The sequence below is a fragment of the Zonotrichia leucophrys genome, chromosome 1 (genome assembly GCF_028769735.1).
Source record: "Zonotrichia leucophrys gambelii isolate GWCS_2022_RI chromosome 1, RI_Zleu_2.0, whole genome shotgun sequence".
Classification (NCBI taxonomy): domain Eukaryota; kingdom Metazoa; phylum Chordata; class Aves; order Passeriformes; family Passerellidae; genus Zonotrichia; species Zonotrichia leucophrys.
The window spans coordinates 34266532-34292767 of NC_088169.1; the positions used below are offsets into that span (position 1 = coordinate 34266532).

General features: G+C 39.3%; 2 protein-coding genes across 4 annotated transcripts in view; one reads left to right on the forward strand and one right to left on the reverse strand.

Annotated features, from left to right (window-relative positions):
* Window positions 1–58: 58 nt before the first annotated feature.
* Window positions 59–11294, reverse strand: GTPBP6 (GTP binding protein 6 (putative)). The gene is made up of 10 exons (XM_064711585.1): window positions 10949–11294; window positions 8129–8266; window positions 7632–7702; window positions 5971–6101; window positions 5200–5270; window positions 4594–4752; window positions 3020–3228; window positions 1533–1681; window positions 1070–1222; window positions 59–769 (listed from the first exon to the last, which is right to left on the reverse strand). The coding sequence occupies exons 1-10, from the start codon at window positions 11292–11294 to the stop codon at window positions 628–630; spliced, it is 1569 nt and encodes a 522-aa protein (XP_064567655.1). The 3' UTR covers window positions 59–627.
* A 76-nt stretch (window positions 11295–11370) lies between these two features.
* LOC135446973 (cohesin subunit SA-2-like) overlaps window positions 11371–26236 on the forward strand; it is a 59765-nt gene continuing 44899 nt past the window's right edge. The window contains exons 1-8 of one of the 3 annotated variants that reach the window (XM_064711600.1): window positions 11371–11484; window positions 11603–11772; window positions 16086–16170; window positions 16784–16930; window positions 18403–18499; window positions 19517–19593; window positions 24016–24087; window positions 25971–26175. In XM_064711600.1, coding sequence (XP_064567670.1) covers window positions 11729–11772; window positions 16086–16170; window positions 16784–16930; window positions 18403–18499; window positions 19517–19593; window positions 24016–24087; window positions 25971–26175 — 727 coding nt within the window. In that variant the 5' untranslated portion in view covers window positions 11371–11484; window positions 11603–11728. Of the gene's footprint in view, window positions 11485–11602; window positions 11773–16085; window positions 16171–16464; window positions 16603–16783; window positions 16931–18402; window positions 18500–19516; window positions 19594–22844; window positions 23092–24015; window positions 24088–25970; window positions 26176–26236 lie in introns of those variants that run through there. The other 2 variants (XM_064711604.1, XM_064711614.1) reach the window with 2 other exon arrangements.

Genomic DNA, 26236 nt, shown 5'->3' on the forward strand with positions numbered 1-26236 from the left:
TCTCCAAGAACTGACATAGTAATAGGTATTGTGGATAAATTACTGTAGGCAAGAAAACTGTATGGGTAAAAGATGTTCACAGCTAACTTTATTTAATGCCTTAATTGATTTGTTTTTCTTCACTACAATAAGACATGGCAGTTATTTTATTTACATTCACGCATTCTGCTTGAACACAGATTTATCGTTATTATTTATATACAACCAACAATATTTTCTTCATTAACTTTCCTTTTCTGAAGACCATCTGAAATACCTTAACTATAATAAATACTATTTTCTTCTGAAAAAGGCAATAAGAAGCTTAATTTGTATGATATAAGAAACTTGTTTCTTTCCTGTAGGTTAAGTCAGATGCCATTCCATGTGTTTGAGGTCCTCAGCTTATAGCCAACAACAGGTTTAACATAAAAAATGTGGTGCTATCCTGGTACTTGCTGACAAAATTAAGCTCAAAGCTCTTATTGTTTCCATACAGAAGTTTTCTGAAACAGTGTCCATTTCTAAAATGCGCCAAAACCATCAAGTGTGGAAGAAAAATAAACTATTCAGCAGTGAGACTGACAGGTTGTTTATTTCACATCCTCTTGAGGAGATCAGTTTCTTCTCCTGGAACAGGATGCAGGTTCATGACATGAAAATCTCACTGTTGGGAAAGAGGTTTTTGTATCTGCCAAAAGCAGAACTGCCGATTATCACCTTCACCCTGGCTGTGCCGTCTTCAGGCATGACCTCTACTTCCTGAACTGTTGCTTCTTTATACAGCCAGCTGTAAATGTAAAAGCATATTAGCATCTTAAAAGTATGACACATTGCACAAAATGTGATTCTTGGTCTAGTTTTGAAGGTTCCCATCTAGGTAACACTTTAAAAGATGAAGTGTTTCACTTCACTTCTCTAATGGGGCTATTTTTTGTCAATAGGTCACAAAACATTGATAATTATCTCTGTTATTCTTAACAGAGGTAGCAGATTAAAATCAGTATAATATGATCTGACAACTTTCAGACATGAATGATTAAGTGTTTCATATTTCTCCAAGTCCTTCACATGATTTAAAATTATTTACCTTAGCTGAGGTCCCTCTAAGTTGATATTAACTGTTAGAATTTTCTTCCCTGTTGCTGTCAGTATTTTTTTCTCTATTTCTTGTTTCAGTTCTTCTAAACCATGCCCATGCAGAGCAGAAACAGCTAAAGCATTTTCTTCAGTGGGTTTATACCTGAAAGAAAATGAATTGCTAGCACATTTGTTCATGAAGATTAGGTTGTGAAAATATTCCGAGCACGGACAATTTAACTGAGTTACTTTGTACTGACACCTTCTACAGAGGCCACTTCTTGTATGACTCAAGTGATTTCTTTTGTAATTAAAAGATAATTAATTCTTTTTCAGACCATAGTTACATATGTAAAAGACTGAGAAACACTATTAAATATATTCTGAAGTGTGGGATCTCTTTTCTACACTAAGAATTAAAAAGATCCCGGAACATAAGAAATGTTTAAGTACACTTAGCATCTCCTGCTTACCTTTCTGTCAAATCCACTTTGTTATGAACTTCTACCATTGAGTCCAGTAAATGGCTAGGAAGATTGAGATTCCTCAGAACGGACAGAACAGTGGCTTTCTGGAGGATGGTTTCTGGATGAGTAATATCCCTCACATGAACTATCAGATCCTGGCAAAGATCAATATACAATACCATTTACCAGGTTGTAGAGACTGTATACCATTTTTGCATTGCTAATTAATGTAAAATACTTTCCTATCCATTTGGTAATACACTGGCAGATTACCACTGTAAAATTAACTACTAAAACAGTATTAATCTACTGTTTTTTAGACCATGATGGAAGAAAATCTGCAGCAGCTTAGCCTTCCACCTCCAGTAAGTACAAATTGCCTCCCACAAACCTGAAGCAAATGTTGTCAATCAAGCTAGTCACAGAATCAGATTTCAAATAATAGCTGATCCATTTTGTTCAAAGCCAAGGCTTTGTAACAGTAAGGCTTCAAATCCACTGGAGATTAAAAAGAATGGTCTCTGAAAAAAGCTTTCAGAAGAGAAATGGCTGCAAAACTGTTTCAAAAACAGAGGGGAAAAAACCTCCCTGTTACTTGTAATTCTATTTTTACATTCAAAATATAGAATACTATCCTTCTGCTTAGCTCCCAGGATACTATTACTGATGCTGAACTAAAAAGCTTTATACAAAATGTATCAGGTTCAAGTATATATATAATGTTTGCCATAATAAAACCCAAGCAACCAAACTCAACATTTGCATTCAAATAGTTTCATCATCTTTGCTTGAGACATTGATTTTTACTTCTGAAAAATAAATAGAAGTAAATGACAAACAGGATGGTTTCAGCCAGGTTTTGAAAGCCCTGCTGTTACATGGTTAAGTGTAATCTTTAGCAGCATTCTGGCATCTAACTACCACTAAATTTCATTACCTTTCATAACACAGGGTTTTTGTTTAAATATCTGTGTGTATGTATGCAGCTTTACACTTTGTTATAGCACAGGAAAACAAACTTTAATGAGAAAATAATTGCTAAAGTACATTTATATTTATTACATGCTGCCTGCATAACATCAACAATCACCCACTTGTAGACTAAAAGCAACCTTAAGTTAAAACTAGGTAATTTCAGATGCTTTAATTCATTTTTAACTCCCAGGAAAGCTAGCCTTGACTCACTTGGATGCACTGTTCAGATATTTTATCAGAAAAATCTGGTTTATCTGGTTTAAGTATCATGGATATGGATGGACACATATACTCCAAATAAGCCCTTTCTGAAATCCCTTCGTAGTTGTATGTTTTACATAAGTAAAGCATCAGAAAATTAGTTTAAGACATTTACATCATTATCTCAGGAGTTTACTTTAGTCAGCCAGATACTTTGCTAAGAACAGCATGTCAATTAATTTCCCCTGTTTTGAAGGGGTGAGGATTATCTAAAATGGAATTCTTTGATTTCCCAATTCTTATAGTTGACTACTTACTGAGTAAGCCACTTCTTCTAGTGTAGCTGAAAATGACTCAACCAGATTATGTGGAAGATCAGTCAGAAACCCAATGGTGTCAACATAAATAACTGGCATATGTGAGGGCAGATAGCCAGCATGGGCTGTAATATCCAGAGTGGCAAACAGCTGATCTCTGGGTTGAAGTCCTGCTTCCCCAGTCAAGGCTTTGATCAAAGTAGTTTTTCCTAATTAAATAAAAAAGGACAGTATTTTAATGGCTTGTTCCAAGTAAAATTTAACTTGCAAGGCTCAGGTGAAATGTATGATGTAACATATGTTTTTACATCTACTTGAGTTGTTTAATTGTAGCTTGTCATCAGTTATCTATATGATGTTAGGAAATGCAAAGACAGTCTTACATTTTATAACCTGGAATTGGGTTGAAGGTCACATATGTAATCACATACTGGTATGTACAGCTGTGCTGTGAAATCACAAGATGATCAAAGACTCATTTGACCTCATTTGATCTACCTACATCTCTCACCTGTAAGACTCTCTGAAGAGCACTGCCATGACAGCATTAGGAAGCATGCACTTACACACTCCTCAGTGCTTCTGTTGTCAAATGAAATAATTTACTTGCTAAATAAAAAAAATAAAGATAAGTGCTAATAATATATACCTTATTAGGCTGAGGCCTTTATTGGGCATTTCCTCATGAACACAATAATAGAGACATTTATTTGACTCAATGAATACTTCATATAATTAGTCATTAAAGTGCTCAGTATATAGCCTAATTAAAGTATTTCAATTATGTGTATGCCAAACTGTTTTATCTATATATCTATATCTATATCATCTATATCTATATCTATCATCTATCTTCAGTTGGAAAAGTATGGAAGTATGACATTTAAGAAAAACATACAGTATAATCCAAATCTTTGAGTGCAAGATAGTTTTGTTTTTTTAAAGAAGTTGAGTAAGAAAATGAAATTGTCTTAAGATAATCCAACCTGAAAAAAGTTTCTAGGCCAATGTCTATTTCAGCCTTGAGTAAGAATTCACTTGTGTAAGATAAAAAACCACACCAAACCAAAAAAAGCAGAAAAAAAACTCTTTAGCTTTATTTAGCTTCTCCTAGGAACAAATCTCAGAGTGCTACACATAATCCATGAACAGCTACAGTGCTCCTTAAGCGGGTTTCTCAGATCAATAGCCAACTCTTAATTGTCTTCCTATGCCTCAAGTCCTCATGGTGATCTAAACACCCGTATACTTTTCTGTGCCCATTCTGATCAAGTAGTAGAGATTCATATAAAGGGACAATAACAGTGCAGTCTTTAGCACTGTATATAAAATATTTCTGGCACAATAGGTGCTAGGCATTTCTCCAAAACATGTCTTGGAGACTGAAAAAACCAAGCAGCTTAATTTGCTTTCCTAACTACATCCTAACAGAAAAATATTCATTACACAATTAAAAAAACTGAATTAAAATATGAAGCCTATACACACACAAATGAGAATCTGGCTAGAATGCCTAATTAAAAACTAGACAATATAAGCTCTTTTGTGTGATGATTTCAGGAGGTTTTTCTTACCACAGTTGGTATAGCCCATTACTGAGACCATTGGGAACTCGCATTTTCTGCGCTGAGTTCTAAGTAAAGCCCTTTTTCTCCTTAGTTTCTCCAGGGCATTCCTGATTTTAAGTTCCCTTTCTTTTAAGACACGATTCTGTGTTTCTAGGAATGTTTCACCTGAAAAATACAAATGAGTAATTGGCAGAACAGCTTACAAGAGAAACTGTATAGCAAGTGATGTATTCGGAAATCAAGTGAGCTAGCACTAGGGCAGTGAGGTTAAAAATAAGCCATTAAAACTATGTATTCTTGCCTAAAAAAGTGAATAAGTAATTATGAAACATATGCTTACCACTCTAAAACATCCATGTACACTTATGAAAAATCCCTGTGGCAGGCAAATAGTTTATCCTTCACCAGTTACTGACCAAAAAACTTGACCAGCACAGACCCAAACCTTATTATTTAACTTACTTTCTGATAGATTTTTGTACATTTGTTTAATTAGACACAGAACACTGTTTTTCCTCCTGACCTCCTCCAAATAAAATAAGATGCAACTAAATTTGTTTTTTTTTTTTTTGAGAAAAAATCCTCTAAATCATGAGATTATTTAGACTTTACCTGAGCCCATGATGTATCTTGAACCTCCTCTCTGCTGATCTCGCTGAGACACCTCGTTTTTCAGATTTGACCTGGCAGCAGAGTAACAGTTAACTGGAAGCCAATTTTTTAAATCCAGTTATACCAAAATACCTAAAAATTGTGAAGCAGTAGTGTTATTCTGATAGTACAAATAAAACCACCAAATGACTGAGTTGTAAATAAAACCTGCTCATGGCAAGAAGCCTGGAGAAAAAAAAATTAATTTTCTGGCTCAACTGTAGCTTGAAAAAGCCTACAACTCTCTTGTTAAATTGAAATTGCTATTCTGAAATTTCAAAGAGCCAACTATACCTCTAAAATATCCACATAACTCACACCAACTGCCATGTACACATTTCTATGCCACAGAATGCAGAAATATGGAAAATTTAAATACAAATTATTTTTCCTTGTTTATAGCTTTCCTTATTACACTCAACAATTTTATATATGGGATATACATATCCAATTCCTACATATTCTTGCAATCCATCTTGTGTCTTAGAAAGAACCGGGACCTTTTCATGAAAAATACATTTAGTAAGATTATTGAACACATTCTGGTTTTGCCTGTCAGCACTGCAGAAGCTTAAAATAATGGCATTCTAGTAAATAATTCTGTGCTCTAATCAATCATTGAACACCCGATGTATTTTTTCTTTACAGTAAATGTTGCTGGCTTTTGTTACTGTAAAGAAATAGTCACTAAACCACGTAGATATGAGTATGTGACGTGCACAGCCCAGGTACCTGAGAAGTGGAATTTCAGCCAGTGCTACCTGCAGTTTTGCTTCTTTCGTCCGCGCATTGCAGCGAAAAATGTGCAGCACCACGGTGTATCTGTCAAAGACTGGCACGCCCCAGGCACCTTCCAGCTCTTTCTTTAGCCATGCAAGACAAAATAATCGACATGTCTTCTGTCCCCCACAGAATCTCTAGATCAGTTCCTACACAGCAAGTGCAGTTAGTTAGCTGATGGACACTTGCACTCAGAGGAACTCAGGATTCCACTGCAATGGATGGGCAATCATTATGAGCATGCAAAGCCAAAATTTGGTGGACCAGAAAGAGAGGAGTTAAAGCGAATTTAGAGTGTAGAACTTTATGTCTAGGCCCATCAAATTCAGTGAGAATCCTTCCACTGCCCTTCATGGATTCTTGCAACAAGTCTTACAGCATATCTCAGAATCAAGAACGTCAGTAGTTAAATCCTTGTAAAAAATAATTATGAAATAGTGGAATGGGAATGGCTAGGGATAACATAGGAAAATAAAAAAGATTACTAAAACTTGTAAACAAATAGAGAGGAATGCAGGAAAATTATTTCAGTGAAACACTTAATAAACCCAACCAACCTAAACCCCTCATCCTTGCTCTAATTCAGCAAAAGACACTTAAAATATGCAGCAGTTTCCTTATGCCATCTCTAAAATCCAGAATGCTTGTATACATGTTCTCAAATACTTGCCTGAATCAACCCTGTTTAATTTTGTCTTAAGATCTATATTTGTGAAAAGAAAACAATTTTTAACAAATCTAGTACTGAAAGAATTCAACTGTAAAATAAACAGTTTTCCTAAAAACTAGGAAATTGAAGTGAAACATTTTCAACTTCCCTTTCATCAACAAATGGAAGCACTTGAATAACCATCTGTTAGAGATACTTGTCATCACTTCATTTTATAATCAGGGAAATAATTTGAAACCACCATAATAATTAATAGCAAAGCATTAATATTTGCTTGTAAAGTTTGCATACACTTTACACCCTGCATGATGCTGCACATACTAAAAACCCAAAAAAGTTTTTATTTCAGTTTGCCCATGAATATCTGTAGTTCATGTACCAATTATTTTACTGCCAGTGTTAAAATACTGAAGTATGCTGCACCCCTCAATGCTTCTTTTTAAGGGCTAGGAATGAAAGTTTAAGTATTTGAAACATGCAACTATAAGCTTGCTCTGAATTTACACCTCATATTCAAAATACAATTCAGCATCCACAGCATAGGGAAAAAAATATGCTATCTATTATAAATATAGAAACTTGAGCACATAGCTAATCCAAAATATTGACATTGTTCCTAACAAAATCTTTGTTAACACCCTAATTTTGTAAAAAACACCTTGAGTAACGTTTTCAACATTTTAAAAAGGGCTAGTGTCAAATGTGGGAGCAGAGTCTATAAAAATTGTAGTAAGCTGCTGGAAAATTTCATGCACATGCTGGAAACATATATCAACTGGACCAATGCAATAGGTATTAAGATTCTTTTCAATAAAACTCAGTCCTGGTGCTTCATATATTAACATTTGCAAATTCAGAATCTTAGCCAACCACTTCTCCTAACATCAACAGCTTCCAAACAACAGTGATGCAAAGACTATGATTTGATATTATGTTTAATTACCTTTGTTAGTGAAGATATTCTTTCCACATTCAAGAAGACAGCTGTCACATGGGGCAATTTTTTAATCTTTTCTAAAAGATGGATAATGATTGCAAAATACAGTGTTAAATGTCAATTCTCTTTTTCAAATGCCCAGACTATAAACCATTTTGCACTGAGCAGAATGCTCATAAAACATGAAATGGCACCATAGTCTTTGTTCATAGAGCAGTTTTAATTGCTACTTTAGTACTGTGCCAAGAACAGCATCAGTTTCACTTATGTCAATCACATAAAGTTACAGACTAAGTTAACTCACACACTTTCAGTGACCAGGGGTTATGTCTATTCTGCATTGCTTTTGTAACCTTAAAAATTCTTTCAAGTTTGCCTGGAAACCTGCATGATGGATAAACAAAATTCTCCCTCTCTTCAGCTTTCACACCTATCCTTGAACAGTTTGTCTGCAAAAGTCTTTCATTTAGAGTGATGCGGTGCTGAAAGATCTCAGTCCTTACCTGTCAAAACCTGAAAGTTTCCTTTGCCAAAAACAAACTTCTTGTTGGGATTTTTTGTAGGAATAATTATTTTATCTAAAACAGTCCAGTTCTGAAGAGTATCTACAAGAGCAACGGCTTCGGCAATCTGTAATTCAGCTTCAGGAACATAACAATAACAGAAAAAAGAAACAAATATTACAATGTACCATCAGAACTCTGCTCAGATCTCCAATAACTACAGTACTTTTAACCTCTAGCACAAGAAGGAAAGTGTCTTACCTCTAATCAGATTAATTGAACAGTTTGATGCAATTTTATCACACAAAGCATCTTTCTAACAGTATGAATTATTTCTGTGGTTGTTGGCTTAGGAGAATTTTTAATTGTGTTGTCAGGAAAGAAATCACCAAGCTTTTTTCTGCAACAAGTGAAATGAATAACTAGCTGGAAACCTATTATTTCAGATGAGCACAAAGCCACACAATTAACACTTTGGTGTTTTGCAGCAATAATTTGGGAATTACTAATACAGCATATCCTGCTGCTAACTTCACAGCCACTTAAAGGACCTAAACTGGTTTGTGACTTGCTAAAACCAGTAGATTTGAATACTGTAGTCTGGTTCATCAATTACTTTTGAGTTTTTACCATCTACACTGCAAAGCAATGATTTTTGAGGACTTCGTGAAATCACGAAGACTACACAAGAATATCAGATCAGCAACTCTAGTCTTGATACGCCAAACGTTTCCTTTTTGGAACAAATTTGTAAAGTTTCCCTAGACAGCAAAACAAAATTTATATACTAAATAGGTTACATTGATCCAAGAGGTAACATATTTTTAAATATAATAATGATCCACTTTTTCCTCATATTGTTCATATTTTTTGTAAAATACACAGATTTCCTATTGTATCTGTGGTGCTCCAAAAATCATTCCAAAACATTAGTTCAGATTTCAGGCTCTAAGGAGGGCCTAAATAAATAGAGAAGGACCACTGCTATTCTTCTGTATGTTTGGACAGAAAGGTGTCTTTATATTTTACCTACTTTTCAGTTGTAAAATTACGTCACTTACATCAATTCTGCAAAGGTTAAAAGCTTTAATCTGCAATGTGAGAATTTGTTAGAATTAGCAGCACTAATAAAACTAAACATGATTTAGGCTCATCACATAATAAATTGGAATAAAATAATAAGTATAAACAAAGCGTCTCTTGCCATCCAGAAGAACACTGACAGGCGCAAGAAGTGGGCCATGGAAAACTAGTGATGATCAACAAGTGCAAGGTCCTGCATCTGGGTCAGGGCAAGCCCCCAGGATAGGCTGAGGGATGGACAGACGACAGCAGCCCTGCTGAGAAGGACTCGGGAGCATTGGTGGATGAGAAACTGGACCTGACCCAGCACTGTGCTTGCAGCCCAGAGAGCCAAACATGTCCTGGGCTGCATCCAAAGCAAAGCAGGGCAAGGGAGGGGATTCTGTCCCTCTGCTCTGCTCTGGTGATCCCACCTGCAGGGCTGCACCCAGCTCTGGGGTCCCAGCACAAGAGAGTCACGGACCTGTTGGAGCAGGTCCAGAAGAGTGCCACAGAGATAACCAGACAGGTGGAACCTCTCCTTTGAGAAAAGTCTGGGAGAGTTGGTGCTGTCCAGCTTGTAGAAGGTTCCTGGAAAGACTTTTTTACAGCCTTTCAGTAGGTGAAAGGGGTTTATAAGAAAGATGGGAACAGACTTTTTAGCAGGACCTGTTGCAATAAAATGGGGCAGTGGTTTTAAACCAAGAGATTCGATTTAGATTTGATATAAAGAAGAAGTTTTCTACAATAAGAGTGGCGAAACACTGGAATAGATTGCCCAGAGAGGTGGAGGTCCTGTAAACATTCCCTGAGAACATTCAGGCCAGATTAGACAGGGCTCTGAACAAGCTCCAGTGGAAGATGTCCTGTATCATTACAGGGGTCAGACAAGATGACCTTCAGAGGTTTCCTCCAACCCAAACCACTCTATGTAAATAAAAAGCTAACTTACAAGATGCTTTAATCCTTTACATTGCAACCTTCTAACTAGAGAAGTGTTCAAAGAGAAGCATCAAGTTCATAATGTATCTTAATTGTGTGTGATTAATGCTTATACATTAGCTAGTTATGATTTCTGAGAGAAACCTAATAGTAGTCCTAAAAAAAAGTCCTTACAGAGGAATTATTGGTGCATCACTAGGTAACTGCATAAAAGCACTTAAGTCCCCGGGAGGATTTATTCAGGACTTGACCTTCAGCGCACTCTCTTCTCTGGACAGGAGGGTATTGCTGCTCTCCAGCCAACTTCTGGGCAGCCCTAAGGCCAAAGGACTCCAGCCCACCTGGGCAGGCAGCAGGGCTGAGGGCAATTAGTTCTGTGCTAATAAGGGGGACACCGACTGCTTCCCTAACCAAAATACAGTCAGCGTAGTTTGCAAGTCGAAGCACAGGCCTGCCAGCACTCACTAACAGCTTCTTGTCTTTTAAAAAGTTGTCAAAGAAGGAGAGAACGACCGAGACCTTCCATCCAAGCTTGTCCTTTGCAAGCCGCACGTCGCGGTTTCACCGCTGTGACACGGGGCCACTTCACGCTAGCGGTACAGGCACAGAATCAGTTGGGCTGGAAAAGACCTCTGAGATCATCGAGTCCAACCTGTGACCAGACACCAGCATGTCAATAGCCCACGGCACTCAGTGCTACCGCCAGTGTATTCTCACACACGCCCAGGCACAGAGACTGCACCGCCTCCCAGGGCACCCCATCCGACCCCCGATGTACGGCTCCCTGCGAGCCCGCCCGCCCCCGCAGCCCCGCACCCGTGGTGAGCGGCGACTTCTGCGGGCCCCACTTCACCGCGGGGTGCACGACGGCAACGCGCTGGGCGCCGGGCCCCGGGGCCAGCGGAGACGGGGCCAGCAGCTCCTCCAGGGCCGCCTCATCCTCCTCCTCCTCCTCTTCTTCTTTTTCTTCATCCCCGCCGGCGCCCGCCGCTCCGTTCCAGGGCGCTCCGCCGCCCGTGCCCGGCGGGCGCAGGGGGGCCCGGAGCGGGGCGGCGGCGCTGAGCGGGCGGGCGGGCAGCGGGCGGCACCGGGGCGCGCCCAGAGCCGCCGCCGCCCGCCGGCAGCGCAGCAGCAGCGACCACGAGAGGCGGCCGGGCCCCATCGGCACCGCCGGGCCCGGGGCGGCGGGCAGGGACCGTCAGCGGCCGCGTCTTTCCGGCCGCTGCGGAAGCGCCGCCGCCGCCCATGTGACAGCGCTGCCCGCCCCTGCCGGGCCCAGCGGCCGCCGTGATTGACGCCGGGCCCGGGCCCGCCGCGCTGGGCAGCGCCAGGGAGGGACTGCGCGGTTGTCGGTAGGTTTCATTTCTTTCTGTTTCATCCTCCTCTGCACCTGGGCGGGGGATGGAGCGGGGGCTGTTTCTGGCGTGGTTTGCATGGAATTAAGTCTCTTTGTGTGCCTTTCTTTGACAGTTTTTCGGCCGCTGTTCCGCCCGCAGAAGCCGAAGGGTTGTTAAGTTTTTAGCACTGTCGATTTCGGTGAAGTTTCCTCAGGAGGTCGTGACAGCTTGTTTGTGCTGCTGAAATAATGTAGCGGAAATGATAGCGGAGCCCAACGCAGCCAGTACCCTTCCCAGCCAAAAGTAAGACCTGGCACAGGTTGTCTGTAAAATCTGTGGGTAAATTCGGGTGCTGTCCCTCGGGTTTGTGTGCAGATACCGCGTCAATCTGTGGTGTGTCACCTTGGGGGAAAGGGGAAAAAGGGGGTTTGCTCTGCATTGTGCTTTGTTACTAATATCTTCATTTTATTTCCTTTCGGTTACTATTTAGCATCTCCTTAATGTAGTGTTTTATGCTGTTTGACAGGGAGCTTGGCTTTGCAAGCTTTTCTGTTCCTTATTCACTACAGTGCCTATGTGTACCCTACCTTGCCAAAAAAAAAAAAAAAGGTGCTAAGTAATCTGCAAGCTTCCTGTAGGCGTTGAAGGGGGCATTGCTTCTGTATATTTTGTATTGTTTTTATCAGGGAGCCATCATGACTTCTTCCTTTTATAATGTATTTCTAAGTCGTTTTTTGAGATGAGATAAAGTATTCATATAATTATTTACGCAATGGCAACTAGAAGTTCCACTAGAATAAATATAAATAAATAAAAGGTAAAGTTACAACATTTGGGCATTTCTTGTTTGGTTTCAAAGAGTGAAACTTCTTAGATGTCCACAGTTGTGTGCTTTGAACTCAGTGCAGCCTGGTCTTTTCTGATCCTGTCATGTTCTGGGCCTGTTTGCTCTGTGTGCTTTGCTTCATTATGCTCTAATGGAAGCTGAGAGTTGTAGCCCATGATGACATGTATAGCTTCCCATGTGTCCATTCCAGTATGTTTCATCTGAAACCAGCCTTTTACCTTCAGGGATGTTGGGCAGGTACATGACAGTTGCTTATTGGAGCTCCTTATATTGGTTCTAATAGATGAAGCAGTTGTTTTGAAATTTATAATTTAAAAAATTTACAGGTAGGATTCTTTCAGTAGCACAGATTAATTGCTCCTTTTACACAACAAAAGGAATACATTGCCTCTTTGGTAAAGAGGTAGTTTTCTTTTCAAGTGTGAGTCACCAGATCTCTTCTAAATATTTATAAGATAAGAAAACTGAATTCAGACGTTATCACAGTAATATTGTGTCTGAGGATTAGATGTGGGACTTGGCTTCCTTCATGCTTAAAGTGTTTGATAAGTAATACTTCAAGTGCTAGTGAAAGGACAGCATTGTGGCAGGAGCACAAGGTACAAATGAGTTTCTGAGCAATACATAACAGAGTGTAAAGGTGCAAATAGAAATGGCCTTCTGCTTATGCTTTCTTAATGGTTGCTGATGGAAGCAACTAAATGGCTGAGAGCTGTTTCTTCCAGTGCATGAAGCAGTGAATGTATGCATGCAAAGTGCTCAACATAGTGTAGAATAACAAAGAGAGGAAAAAAAAACAATAGCTAGTTCAAAATTTGTCAAACCTACCATTGCACTCCTAGAGTTGAGATGTTAAATGGAGATATACATAGGGATCACTGCAGAAGTGACCCCCGTGTCTTCCCCCAGCTAGATACAGTAATACTTATGTTTTGCTTAAGAGAATAAGAGGATGTCTTAATTCTTTTAACAGTTTCTTCAACAGAAAAGTAGTTGTGCAAATGAAAGTTCCATTTAAATATCCCATTTAATTGCTCAGTAGTTTCATGGGGTTCAGTTTCTAGGTGCTGGTCTAGTTTCTGCAAATGTTTGTACCTGCCTTACGAATAGCCTAATTGGAAACACCAGTATTAAAGGCTACCAAAAAAAAAGAAAAAAGAAGAGAGAGAAAGAAAAGAGAAACATGAAAATTAGTAGTACCTGGATTTGAAAACAACCGCTACTTTTATGTAAGTTGTCTGTTGTTGCCCAGGGCTTCCTGAGGCATAGCTATGTGCTGCAGTGCACTGATAACCAAAACAGTTCAGAAACTAAATGGCTTTTTAATACTAGTATTTAGTGCTTAGTTATATTTCTTGAGTGCTTAAGATAGATGTTTAGTTGCATGTCTAACAGTTATTGTAAAAGGTTTCACCCCAGATATGTTTTATTTGGCCCAGACCTACAGCTCCCTCCTACACTGAGGGAACTGTAGGTCTGTGATCTTCCCACTCTTGGAGGTTTTGCTGAGCTTTGGTAACATGCTGCTCCATATGCCTTTTCCTTACTTGGGCCTCTTTTGCTACAAGTACATTTTGTCTGGTATAAGAAATGAAACAAGTAGCACAAGGCCAATAGATACTGTCCAGAGAGCTGTCCTTCAGAATGTTCTTGGGAAGGAGAGGTGTGAATTAAACCTTCAAAGTATGTTCTACACAGAGATACTAAAAGCAGGACGTGATCAGACAAGTCCTTGACGGAACTGTCCTGTGGCAGTTCTGATTTTTGAATTATTTAAATGTTTTAAACCAACTTGGACTCAAATATAGTTGCTATAATCAAATGCAGTGCATTTATTTTCTTTCTGGGATGGAGTAAGTTGCTAAATAGTACTTGCAAACACTTGAGAAAAGGTTTTCAAGGTGTGTTGAGTGTTATGTTGAGGTACAATGCAGAAACTGGTAACCCGTGTTACTGCAGTGCTGGCTGGCACCTGAGTTGCAGCTTGTGTGAAACAGTACAAGTAAAAACCTGTTAGTCCAGCCCCACAGTGATGCATTCTGCTTTGAAATCAAGAGTGGAAGGATTTAATCACATAGGAGAAACAGCTCCTTGCCAAACATGTTTGGATTCTTTTTGGTTTTGTGGTCTGTAGAAGGATCTGAGAAGAGCAGACTGGCATCAGAGAAGCCATGCATATTGCTGTCCCTTGCTGTTTGTTCTTTTCATCTGGGAAGTCTCTGGTAGTACTTGGGCTACTCAATCTCTGTGGCTTGCAATTTTAAATCAAAGAAGACAATTGAAAAATTTTGTGAATGATTTCTTGTAGAATACTGACTGAGCTGGGAGCTATAGTTTATCCCACTCTTCACATGCAGCAGTCCACACAGTTGGTATAAGGATTGGTTAATCCTGAATTATTTTCTTTCCTTCCATCTATCAAACACTTTGGCATGTTTTGAACTTTTCTGTAGCAAATAATAAACGGAATTTAACTTTCATTTCTCTGTAGAGAAGGTAAGCATATGCATAATTGTATTTAGAAATTTTATATATTTTGGTGCAATTTTATTTTTCTATAGAATTTTTATAGGAATCTTTGGAAGTGTCATTCTACATCAATTCTTGAAGTGTCTCAGTAGATCAAAAAAGTAAACAGAGACATGTTTAAATAAAACTTGTCTGCTCTTACCAACAAAATAATGTTGGGACCTTGGTCCTGCAGTTGATACTATTCGGTCTCAGAATTTGTTTGCAAAACAATTGTGGGAAGAAGAATGATAAAAATGCTTATCTGGCATTGATAAACCTAGGTGGAGTTGAGCTGGCTCTGCATCCATAGAACAGTTAATTCTCCATCTGTGTTTGCCCACACTGGATACTGGAGAGTTGACTGTATCTGATAGTGTAACACACTGGATTTTTGTTTGTAAAGTGGTCACTTGTGTTAGTACACGCTCTTGTTGCAGTAGTATCATGAAAACAGAAGTTATTGTACACTCTCATATTTACTTTCTTTCTGTGCCTTCCTGTAGTACAAGTCAACTGGCTTCATGTCCTGGCCACTGTAGTTTAAAGGAGGCCATTGCAGCCAGCTTCCAGTACTGGACCTGCTGCACAAGTGGGATCCAGCTCGTCTACTCAAACATGACCTTTGGCAAAGCACATTGTTAGCATTGGGAATGATGAAAAATGGCATGGTTTCATTGCAGATAAATGTATGGCTTCAGATCTCCCAGAAGGTGCATCTTTCTTTATACAATTGTTCCTCCATGATATTAGCCATGACTTGAAAATGAAGTTTTTTATGTGTCTTTTTTCTTTAGCATGTTTAATAAACAAAGTAAACCAGTTTCTTCTTCTCATTTTAAAATGTCAACACATCAAATGTAGCTGCTTTGTTTAGCTTAGGGCACCCACAGAGTGAATGCCTACTTATGTTACTGGTTCATGGTGCAAAGCTCTTAAGTCAACAAAGGCTGCATTAAGTCAACATCAGCTTTCTGTTTCATTTACTTACTTTATACTTCCTTGATACCTTTGATAGCTTTGCTGGTTTTCTAATTATCTGCATATCTTACAGGAAAGCCAGTAGTCTGAAAAAGGCCCCAAATTTCTGTTGTACTTTTAAAGTTAGTTGTTTGGTGTTTAGTGAAAAAATGTCACCAGCTCCAAACAACAAATTAAAAATCCTAAAATGCATGTATTTGCTTTTCTTCTGGCTTTGTCCTGAAGTGTGTAGTTCTGAGTGCTTGCTGCTAACTCCTTCAATATGTTTATTGCACCTTAGAGAGAATGCTGTCCATGATGAGACTGTGCCCGAGTCTCCTGCTCAGAATGGCACCTGTGTGAGAAATGGCAACCTGAAAACACCAGTAAGTTAATTCTAAAACTTTTAAAAAAGTTTTAATTCTTTTAAATTGTGGAGTTTATTTTGTGTCTCATTCAGTTGTTACAAAATTGAGTACTGCATGCAGCAATCACAATGCATCTAAAAGCTGGTCACTGGATACAGCTTGACCCTAAAATTCCATTGGCAGCAAAGCCTCAATGCTGGCTTTTGAGTGGTCAGTTCATTTCAGCATGGCTCTTCCTTTGTGTGCAGCTGTTGTTAATTTGCAGGTAGTCAGTTTAACCTGTGAGGGAAAAGATGTAGAAGAGCTTCTGTGCTTGCTTTCTGTTATTCAGAAATTACAACTGCCACTGAAAACTGCCTTCTGCGTAGTGTGCAACTGTACAAAAACTTCTTTCCTGTTACATCTTCCTATGTTTATGACTCATTGTTAAAATGAGTAAAATTCAAACTGGTAAATCCTTACTTTTATTTCCTTTTAGTATGGTCGTATTTGGTAAGGAATTGTTGGGGTCTGTGGGGCATAAAACTGAGCAGCCTGGGGAAGTGTTTACAGTAAGAGTGAAATAAACTGGTGTCTGTGGATGCCTGTTGTGTGTTGTGTTTTCTCACACACTGTGTTTGACTCGTTTCAGAGAGAGAAGCGGAAGGTCCGAGAGCAGTGTGAGAACATCAGGAGGAATTCTCCCGCTGGCAGAAGAGTGAGCCAGCTGCAGAATGGAGAAGTGGTTGAGGCAGTTACCTTGTTTGAAGTGGTTAGCATGGGGAAGCAGGCCATGCAGGTATTCCCAGCACTGAGTTCTGAAAGCATTTGGTGGAGGAAAGATTAATAAACAGTGGTCATTTCCATTATTTGTAATGTGGAACATTTAAATTTTGGCTTAGCTGGGGAAGAAACATGTTCGATTGGAAAACTGCTGTGAGTGTGGTGGCTCTTGGAAAGAACATCTTGCAGCTTCAAGAAATTTGCGAAGAGATAGCTGTCAGATGTTTAAAAAGAGGATGGAAATTGTACCTAAACCAGTCTACAATGCCTTAATATACAAAGAGATAATTATTGAAAAAAATGTGGAAGACATTCATCAATAGCAAATTTAGTTGTGCAGAATTCTGAAAAATCAGATTATCTTTTTTTCCTTTTTTGTCCTTTATTTCATATTTCTTTTTTCCTCCTTTTTCCCCCTTTTTTTCCTTTTTTCCTCCCCTGTGCTTGCCTTGTACTATTAATCCTTTACCTTCATTCCAATGCAGTTTGCCAACAGCTATAGAATAGGCAAGTTCCCTGTTCATCTCTATAGTTAGCAATTTTCTTCAATGTGAGGAAGCCTACCTCCCCATATTCTTTGAGCACATGTATTATCTTTGTATCTGTGTATGAAAATCTGGAGCCCCACATATTTTTATGTACAGTTATAGATATGTCTCTGGTGAGTAGTGTTTGTAAGCAAAGAGTGTGTGTGTGTGCACATGCATGAAAAGTGCATTTATATTTTGGATGTGAAACCTTCGTGCTACAGCTGGGGTAACTTCAGTAGAGCTTCCTGAAGAGCTTGGCTATGCCAAGCTATGCCAACCATCATGGGAATGTCTTGGAAAGGCAGCAGGGATTGAGTTCTGTTGCTGCTGGAATTTATTAGACCTGTGTGGAGCTACTGGTGGGTTGAAGCCTGGAAAGCTTGTCCCAGGAGACCCATGTCGCTTACAGGCTGCAGACTGTACTGCCCTAGAAATGAAATCTGGAGTAGTTTTTTGGCTTATGTTAGTGTGTGAACTGTTTCAAACCTACTGCACAAATCAAGTCCTAGAGAAAATGAGAACCTCCAGGGTAAATTGCTGGTAGGATTTAATAGTAGTTATTAGATGGTGCAGAGGCTAAATGTGTGTTTGGATTTTTTGTTGTTTGTGTTTATTTATTTGTTTTTAAATTAAATTGTTACCTCAGTGCAGTCAAGAACTCAGGAGGACAACTTTTTTATTTTTCTTTATATTACATTTATTAAAACTGTGGTAATATTTCCTGTTAACAGGAAGCAAAGAATCTGTGAAAAACAACATTGTCTAAAGCAGTTTAAGACTTGAAAGAGTCTTTTAGAACTCCTAGAAATGGAAGAGAATTGCTTGGAGTTTATTCTTGGTTTTGTAATTTAATGGAGATGGAGCAGTGTTAGTTTTTATCTTTATTGTGGGTATCTTCAGTGGAGTGTGGCAAACTGTCTTCATCTCTTGACTAATGAGCTTCTTTAATCTGTTCTAGTCTGTAGTAGTTGACTGGGTTGAAGCTTATAAACAAGACAGGAATGTGGCACTTCTGGATCTCATCAACTTCTTCATTCAGTGCTCAGGCTGTCAAGGTAATTTACCTTCTTCACAGCCCTTCCACTGTCTGTGTGTGAGAGGAGTCTGAAATGTGCTTTTTGAAATGGAGTTTTTCTCTGCAGTAAATCATGAACTTATGATCTGTACTGTTCGTTAAGACGAACTCCAGATGGGCAGGCAAAATAGAAAAGAATGCTGCTGGTTAAATTCTTTGTGCTAGCAGCATTCCAGCTCTGAGAGTTGTATTTGAACAAGGTTTGCAGGGTCACGTTTCTGAAGTGGCATGTCACATTGCTTTGGAGAATCCTCACATAGGGACAGTGCTTTTGATGAGTGTTCTAATTAAAATCCAGTGTTTCAGTTGGCATTTGTTTTGTATTTCTTAGTATCTTTTCTTTTGCTAGTGTCCTTGTTTGAAAATAAGCAGCTAGCAGATTCAGCTCCCTGCTTTGGTGGCTAGAAAAGCAATCTCTTGCCTCATTGCAGTTGCTTTTGCTAGAGAGTTGTGAAGCTGTCTATTTCATAACAAACATTGAAGCACTGCCTTCTGGGGACAGTCTGCTAGTGAAATGCTTCAGGATGGCAAGTAAGAGATTTAAGAAGACTGTCCTATTAGTTTGAAACTTCTGAGTGTATTTAAGCAGCTAGAAACGTACTTTTTACATATCTCTTTTTTTTTTCCCCCTCTAGGTCTTTGACTAATATGCCTTCTCTTATGAGAAATACTTTGGGGTTTTTGACTAGTTTTGACCTGTGGGTAAAATTTTAGTCAATCCTTGAAGTAAATAAATGAACAGAGAAAACAGCCTTTCCAGACAGCACAAAGCAGACTTCTCTAATGGGAATTTCAGTTTTGGTTCATCAATACTTTTTCCTATAAATTAATTTATGTATCTTTTTCTGTGTATGTTGCCTGTACCAGTGTACATACATAAAAGAGAATTCCCCTGTCTTCAGTGTTTCTAAATTTAATAAAGTTCTTACTGTGGTTTGGACTTGATTATTGTTATAGAGTTGTGAGTAATTCTTTTTAAAACACTACTTTTTTTTAGGCATGGTAACAGCAGAGATGTTTCAAAGTTTGTACAAGAAAGATGTCATGCAAAAAATGACAGAGACCTTTGATAAGGTAGGTGCTACTTTAATTTTGCATGTCTTTTTAATATAAACAATAGTCTCTACCTTAATAGCCAACCTGGGTACCACTGCATTAATTTAGTAAAATAAATATAGTTTTTTGCAAGAGAAATTTGTTGTCATAATGACCCATTTTAGCAGCAGCAGCAGATTTTTTTTTTTTAAGTTAAGTTTTATTTTGAGAGTTTTACTAGGGCTGTCTGACTGTAACGACTTTATAGAGGTAGATATAACCCAGTACTACAGCAGGTAAATGGCTCCTTTGGTATTTGGTTGATAGGTCCTTTAAAAAATAGTAATATGGATTACTGATGAATTAATTCACATATTTTTAGCTGATATTTTATTTGAAAATGTTCTTTCTGCTTTACTGACAATTATGATTTTTAATAACTGTATTACATCATATGAAAGAAGAAAAATGTGTTTCAGATTTTTAGATAATTGTGAAAACGGTAGTGAGTATTTAATTTCTTGGGGATTGTTAAGAAAGGCACATAGGTTTACAATGCTGTTTCACTGCTTGACTGCTCCTTGACTAATTATGGCAATATTAAATTTTCTGCAGTGCTTTCACAGTTGCTTCCATGCTTTTTTCCCTTATATTTGTCACTTCTGAATTGATTTGTCAAGCAGCAGCCATCAGCCTTGTTTTAATTGAGCATCTCTCAAAGACCAGCTGCTGTAGAAATTCCCACAGAGAATGAATTTGCCAACATGTTTTTCTTCATTTTAGAAGTGTAGTAGCACTTGGGCTAATTTTTTGACAGAAATGAACCTCTATGTGTCTAGCCATATGAATTAGTAGTCCGGCTCTTCTTTGCCAACTAAATTAACCCTGAATAACAGTCATGATAGTGCAGGCACTCTGGCAGATACAGAGATGTGATTACTTTTACCATCAGCCTGGAAATATTGCAGCTCTGTAATCTTTTCACCTGTCCTCATGGGCAAAAAGGCAGGTTCTGCAGTTGCCTTAGAAGCTGTATTCTCTATGCTCTGTAAAGAAAGTGAGTTCTCTCTTATCTTTTCCATAAATAAGATGGAATTGTAAGTTAGTGCTTTAAGTTAGTCGAGGAGGAGTGCTGTATGGGACTACTGGGATTTCAAAAACATTTTTTAAAAACTAATGACAGTAATAGTGAAAGTAGTAATGAGAGTGGAAAATATTGCCAGATATTTGCTTAACATCATCTTGCCTTTGAATTTTTATTCTTTGTTTCTAGCATTCAGAGGATTCATTCTTGATGATTTCAGTGATCAGTAATTCAACCATGCCATTGCTGTTCAGTTAATTAATTGCAGCACTATATCCTTGCACCGGTACTTCCTCTTAGAATTCTTCATAATGTTAGTGGGAAATGTTAGTAGAGTTCAGTATTGAAAGAAAAGAATTCCTAACATCCTCATGGTCATGGTGATGAAGTATGAGTTAGTTAAGTGGTCAGTGAGGTGGACTGAAAACTGGTGGAACAACCAGGCCTGTGGGGAAATGATCAGTGGCAAAAGGTCCAGTTGGAGTCTAGTCACTAGTGCTGAACCCCAGCTTGATATTGTGGCCAGTGCTGTTTTACATATTTAATAATGACCTGGACACTGAGGCAGAGTTTAGTCTTAGCAAATTTTCAGATGATGCAAAATGGGGAGGATTAGCTGCCAAATCAGGTTGTTCTGCTGTTCAGAGGGACCCTCAACAGACTGGAGAGTTTGGCAGAGGGGAACCTGATGAAGTTCTACAACAGGAAGCCCTGGGAACCTGGGAATGAATAACCCTGTGCACCACTACACACTGGGGGCTGATAGACTGGAAAGCAGCTCTTGGTGTGGGTGACAAAATGAACACGAGCCAGCAAAGCACCCTTGCTGCAAAGTTGACCAACAGCCTCCTGGCCTGCCTTAGGCAGAGCATTGCCAAGAGGTCATGGGGGATGATCTTTCCTCTCTGCTCATACTACTGAGACTCATCTGGAGTGCTGAGTCAAGATTTGGACCTTGCAGAACTCTTGTTCTGAGAGAGATGGGTTTACTGGAGTGAGGCCAGTGAAGGGCCACAAAGATGATTTATGATCTTTGATATGAGGAGAGGCTGAAGGAGTTGAGCCTGTTCAGTTGGAAAGAGGCTGGCTCAAATGAATCTGGCCCATAAAATACCTGATGTGACAGAAGGACAAGGAGGAAGCACAGCTCCACTCAGTGGTGTGCAGTGAGATGGTGAGCGATGGGCCGTGGGTGCAAACTAAAATGGACAGAATTTTACCTGAACACAAGAAAACGTCTACTGAGAGAATGATCAAGCAGTGGAACAGGTTGCCCAGAAAGGTTGTGGAGTCTTTGCAGATATTATTTGACTGCTCGTGGCATCACCTGACACTGAGGGAAAAGATGTGTACTTTGAGGGAACCTTGACAGAATGATGATGGCACCAATTGTAGTTAAAAATTAAAGCTTTATTTCTTAACAGTATGTTATTATTAGTATAGAGCAGAATTTATGATTAAAATGTCACAGGATTTCTATAAGCAGAATCAATATAATAGCATAATATAGAATGTATAATATAGCTCAGGTATCACTGTCCAGCAGGAGTTGTGGTCAGAGTTCACCAGTTAGACCTTGCAGTACATTGATTTTGTTGACAGTGCTCTGGGTGCTTGTGGAGAGCCTGGTTCAGGCATGGCTTGAAGAAAGAGGCCATGAAGGTATTCAGCTGAGGGAAGGATAGGGGGCTGCTGTAAAGCAGCCTTTCCCAGGCTTGATTCTGTAAATAATTAAGGTTCTCAGCCACCTTTTATATAAACAACAAGACTGTCAGACCGTTCTCTCAAAAACAGGCAGATATCCTGTCCTTGGCTGCTCTGGGAACAGATGGCCATTCTGGGAACAGATAAAAAGGTTTTGAGAACTATTCATATCATGGTGAGAACACTGATCTTAGTTTCAATAAACTAAATTCAGGTATTGTAAACAAAAGGAGGAGCTGAAGTTTTCTCTACAGCCTGTCAGGAGCTCAGGTTTTGCAATATGCATGAAGTGAATTAGCACTGTTATAAAAGGTGTCGAATTTGATCAATAAACTGGAGTCGATGCTGAGCCAACAAAGGAGGGTGGGTCCCTCCCTGGGTGGGTCCCTCCCTTCACTTCAACAGGTGCTGTGATGCTTCCCTGTTCTCTGACTGGGTGATTGCCACCACCTGCCTGGCTGAATGCCTGGGGCCTACAGGCTTGGTAAGGAAGGGAGTGATTGGTCTGGCGCCCAGGAACAGTGAGACTGTGAGGGAGGGAAGTTAATCTGTTTGATTTGTCTGGTTGGACCTTCAGGGCCTGGTAGTGAGGGAAAGGGAATGAATATGTGACCTGCTTGGTCACAGAGAAGGCTGCTTGCTCTTAAAATTGCATTAGTTATGCTAACCACATTTCCAGGAGTTGAAAGCAGTAGTGCTGGTTGCACACAGCACTGGGCTGCCTATGCTGGCTGACCTTGCTTGAGCAGGTGGGGTTGGATTAGATGTCCCTCTCAATTTCAGTCTTTCTGTAATTCTGTGAAAACTTGTACTGATGTTAGAAGCAGAGACTGGTTTTAATAGGGTCATGGAGGCATTTATTTTATCTTTGTGAGCCATGGTATTCCTCAGTGATGAGACAGTCTTGTCTTGACACCATTTTTTGTTTTTCTTCTATTTTAAGATAATCTGTTTCTTCTGCTTTTGTTCCTGTTTGTGACATTTGCTTCTTGCAGTTCTTTGTTCTTATGTAGTTTTTCTTTCCTTTCCCATTTTGTTGCTTAGACATTTAGGAAGGGAAGAGTTAACTGTGATGCTTAATTGTATAGCTAGATGAGGACAGAAATACTTGTGCTTCACTGAACCTGATAAAGAACTCTAGATTTAATGCCTTTTGTTTTGGAATAATTGCAGAATTGAGAAAACATCTTGAATCAAGTCACACTAGTGCTGAAAACATTCTTCTCTAATTTGAAAAGCTCAGAAAGTTTTTTTTTTAGGGTTTAGATGTTTTACATCTAGGTACCAAATGTTGAAAAGGGTTATGTACTTAGACTTGCTGAGGAGCCATATCTTAGAATTAATAATGGGGGTTATACCTTCTATATGTTTGCTTCTACATTTTGTAAACAACTTGTCTCCTGTTAGTAACAAGACAACTCAGGTTTTATATAAAAATTGTGTATTTCTTCTGTCATTGGTTAGTAAAAAAACCCGAAAAAACCAATAAAACCCAGATGAGAAGGATTTAGGTTTTTTGTAGTATTTTGGCTTGTGTGGGCCACCTGTAGCACACATTGGCTGAAGTTCTAATGGCCTTTGAAATATGTTTCACGTTTTGAAATGCTTTTGTCTATGAATTATCTGTGCCATTTCATTAACAACCTTTCAAAATTTTGTCTCCTGCATTACAGGAAACTGGGTTGCAGTATAAGAAATTCATGGCCTATCCTTGGATCCTGACAGTTACTTGGCCGGTGGACATGGTAGGGCTGTTGTTGTTTCCCACAACTGTAGTATAGCTTTTTCTGTGGGGAATTTATCTGAACTCCTTGTTGGTGCTTCATTTTGACTTTCCTCTCTTTCTGTAGACTCTGTATGAAAGAAGGAAACATTTTCTGGTTCAGTCAGAGCAGGAGCTCACATCACTCTGTTGAGTGATTTGAATAGTTCTCTGGAAGAACCTGTGTTAAGGGTCTAATCTGACTTGATTTCTAGAAGCAGAATTATTTCTCTGCTGTTTATGAAAGGAATCTAAGGGAATCCCAAGTTAGGTGCTTCACTTTAGGTGGCGTGCCCTTCATGTTGTGTATGAAGGTTACAGCGTGCATGTTACCATTAAAGAGTATGCCAGTGTGAAAAACATGGGCAGTAAAAATGCTCTTAAAAAGTGAGAAGTCTTTGTGTATTTTGTGCTGATTTTCAGATTGAGGAGTAAGCTATGGTGATAAAGTAGGTATTTCCTGAAGTTGTAGATGGTCTTTCTACTGTCCATGTCATGATCAAGGAGGATTAAATGAGGTTTGCTGGAAACTTACCTTTCTGTTTTGGCACTTGCTGCTACTGTTAGGCTCTGAACTGACTCTTACAGCCTGGTCAGGAGCGTATTCCAAATTCCTGATGTGCTTTGGGTTGCAGCCAGCCCTGTGATCATTCTGTATTGACATGTTTCAATAAAGAAAGCAGCAGTCCCTATGCATTGGAAACACGGTTACAAGAGAAGAGTATGAAGTGTACTTTAGAAGCGCAGGAGCTTATGCTGAGTGTGATGCTGTGTTAGAATGGGGGTGAGAAGGTGATTGCCCACTGCTGAAGGATCAGCTGAGCAGTGGCCAGCCTTCAGGAGGAGATTTTCCACAGTGAGTGAGGTTTTGGAGTTCCTTGACCTCATTCACACATGGAAACTATGAAGATGCCAGTTCATTTTCTGAGCCATTCCTGGGATCTGTGAGGTGTACATGAAATGTTCACTGTCTGAGCCTGCCATTTACAAAGTCTGTCTAGTGTACTTTCCACTATTTCGTGTGAGAAGTCATTTCACCTTCCCTCTGCCTGCTTTCCCCTTGGCAGTATCAACCATACTGTGAACACTTATGTTTTTATTGTAATTTGCTTTTTGCATGATGTCAAAGGTATTGCTCACTTACTGTTTCTGTGGGGGTTTTTGGAGACCCAGGTGCAGATGGTATAGGTGAATGACTGAGTATTTGGCATTGAGCTTTAACCTGATAAACTGCTCACGCTGTCAGTGCTGCTGAGGAGAACAGTCCTGTCCTGTTCATGCCAGAGTTGTTTATCTCCACTTTTCCCTTACTTCATTTTCTGCCTGGATTTTACCTTACTTTTGCAGGAAGAGGAAGAATAGGGAAGTGGGGAAGCACTGCTGCCTGTGAGAAAGTAGAATAAGCCAGGAGTGCTCATGGTTTATGCCAGTGAAAGTTACTTACTCTGCTCTGCCTTCCCACACTTTCTCCCTCTTGTCTGTTCACAGTTACCTTGCTTACATTGCTTTCAGAAGTGAACTGTTATGACAGTGTAGCTCAAATAAAGCTATTTTCTCTCTCTGCTTGCTTGTATCCTAGTTGCTTGTCCCTACTTTGGAATACTAACCATGGAAAAAGTTATGGGGGATGAAGTGTAGAAGTGAACTGTTATGACAGTGTAGCTCAAATAAAGCTATTTTCTCTTTCTGCTTGCTTGTATCCTAGTTGCTTGTCCCTACTTTGGAATACTAACCATGGAAAAAGTTATGGGGGATGAAGTGAAACTGTCTGTCAGCAGAACTCTCTCTGATGTTCAGTGGGAGATACGGGAATGCACAAGCAGAACTAATTAGTGTGTTTTCTCTCAACTTGTCTCTCTTGTGCAGGACAATGAAGACTACCCGCTGATCAGAACAGGGCCCTACTGGAAGAAGTTCAAGGCCAATTTCTGTGAATTCATTGCAGTGCTTGTGCAGCAGTGCCAGTGCAGCATCCTGTATGATAACTACTTGATGGACGCCATCATCTCGCTGCTTACAGGGTTAGCAGATTCCATGGTCAGAGCATTCAGGCACACAAGCACTTTGGCAGGTAAAATCACTTGCAGAGTTGCTCTAGAGGTGCTAAGTTTTATTGACTTGTGTACTAACAA

Bases quoted from the DNA above. Each gene is read 5' to 3' on its own strand.
- GTPBP6 (XM_064711585.1), bottom strand. From the start codon at position 11,294: ATGGGGCCCGGCCGCCTCTCGTGGTCGCTGCTGCTGCGCTGCCGGCGG. The intron at 5,271-5,970 runs GTACCTGGGCTG...CTCTGCTGCCAG, and splicing joins GCTGAAATTCCACTTCTCAG to GTCAAATCTGAAAAACGAGG. The intron at 1,682-3,019 runs GTAAGTAGTCAA...GATCTTTGCCAG, and splicing joins TAGAAGAAGTGGCTTACTCA to GATCTGATAGTTCATGTGAG.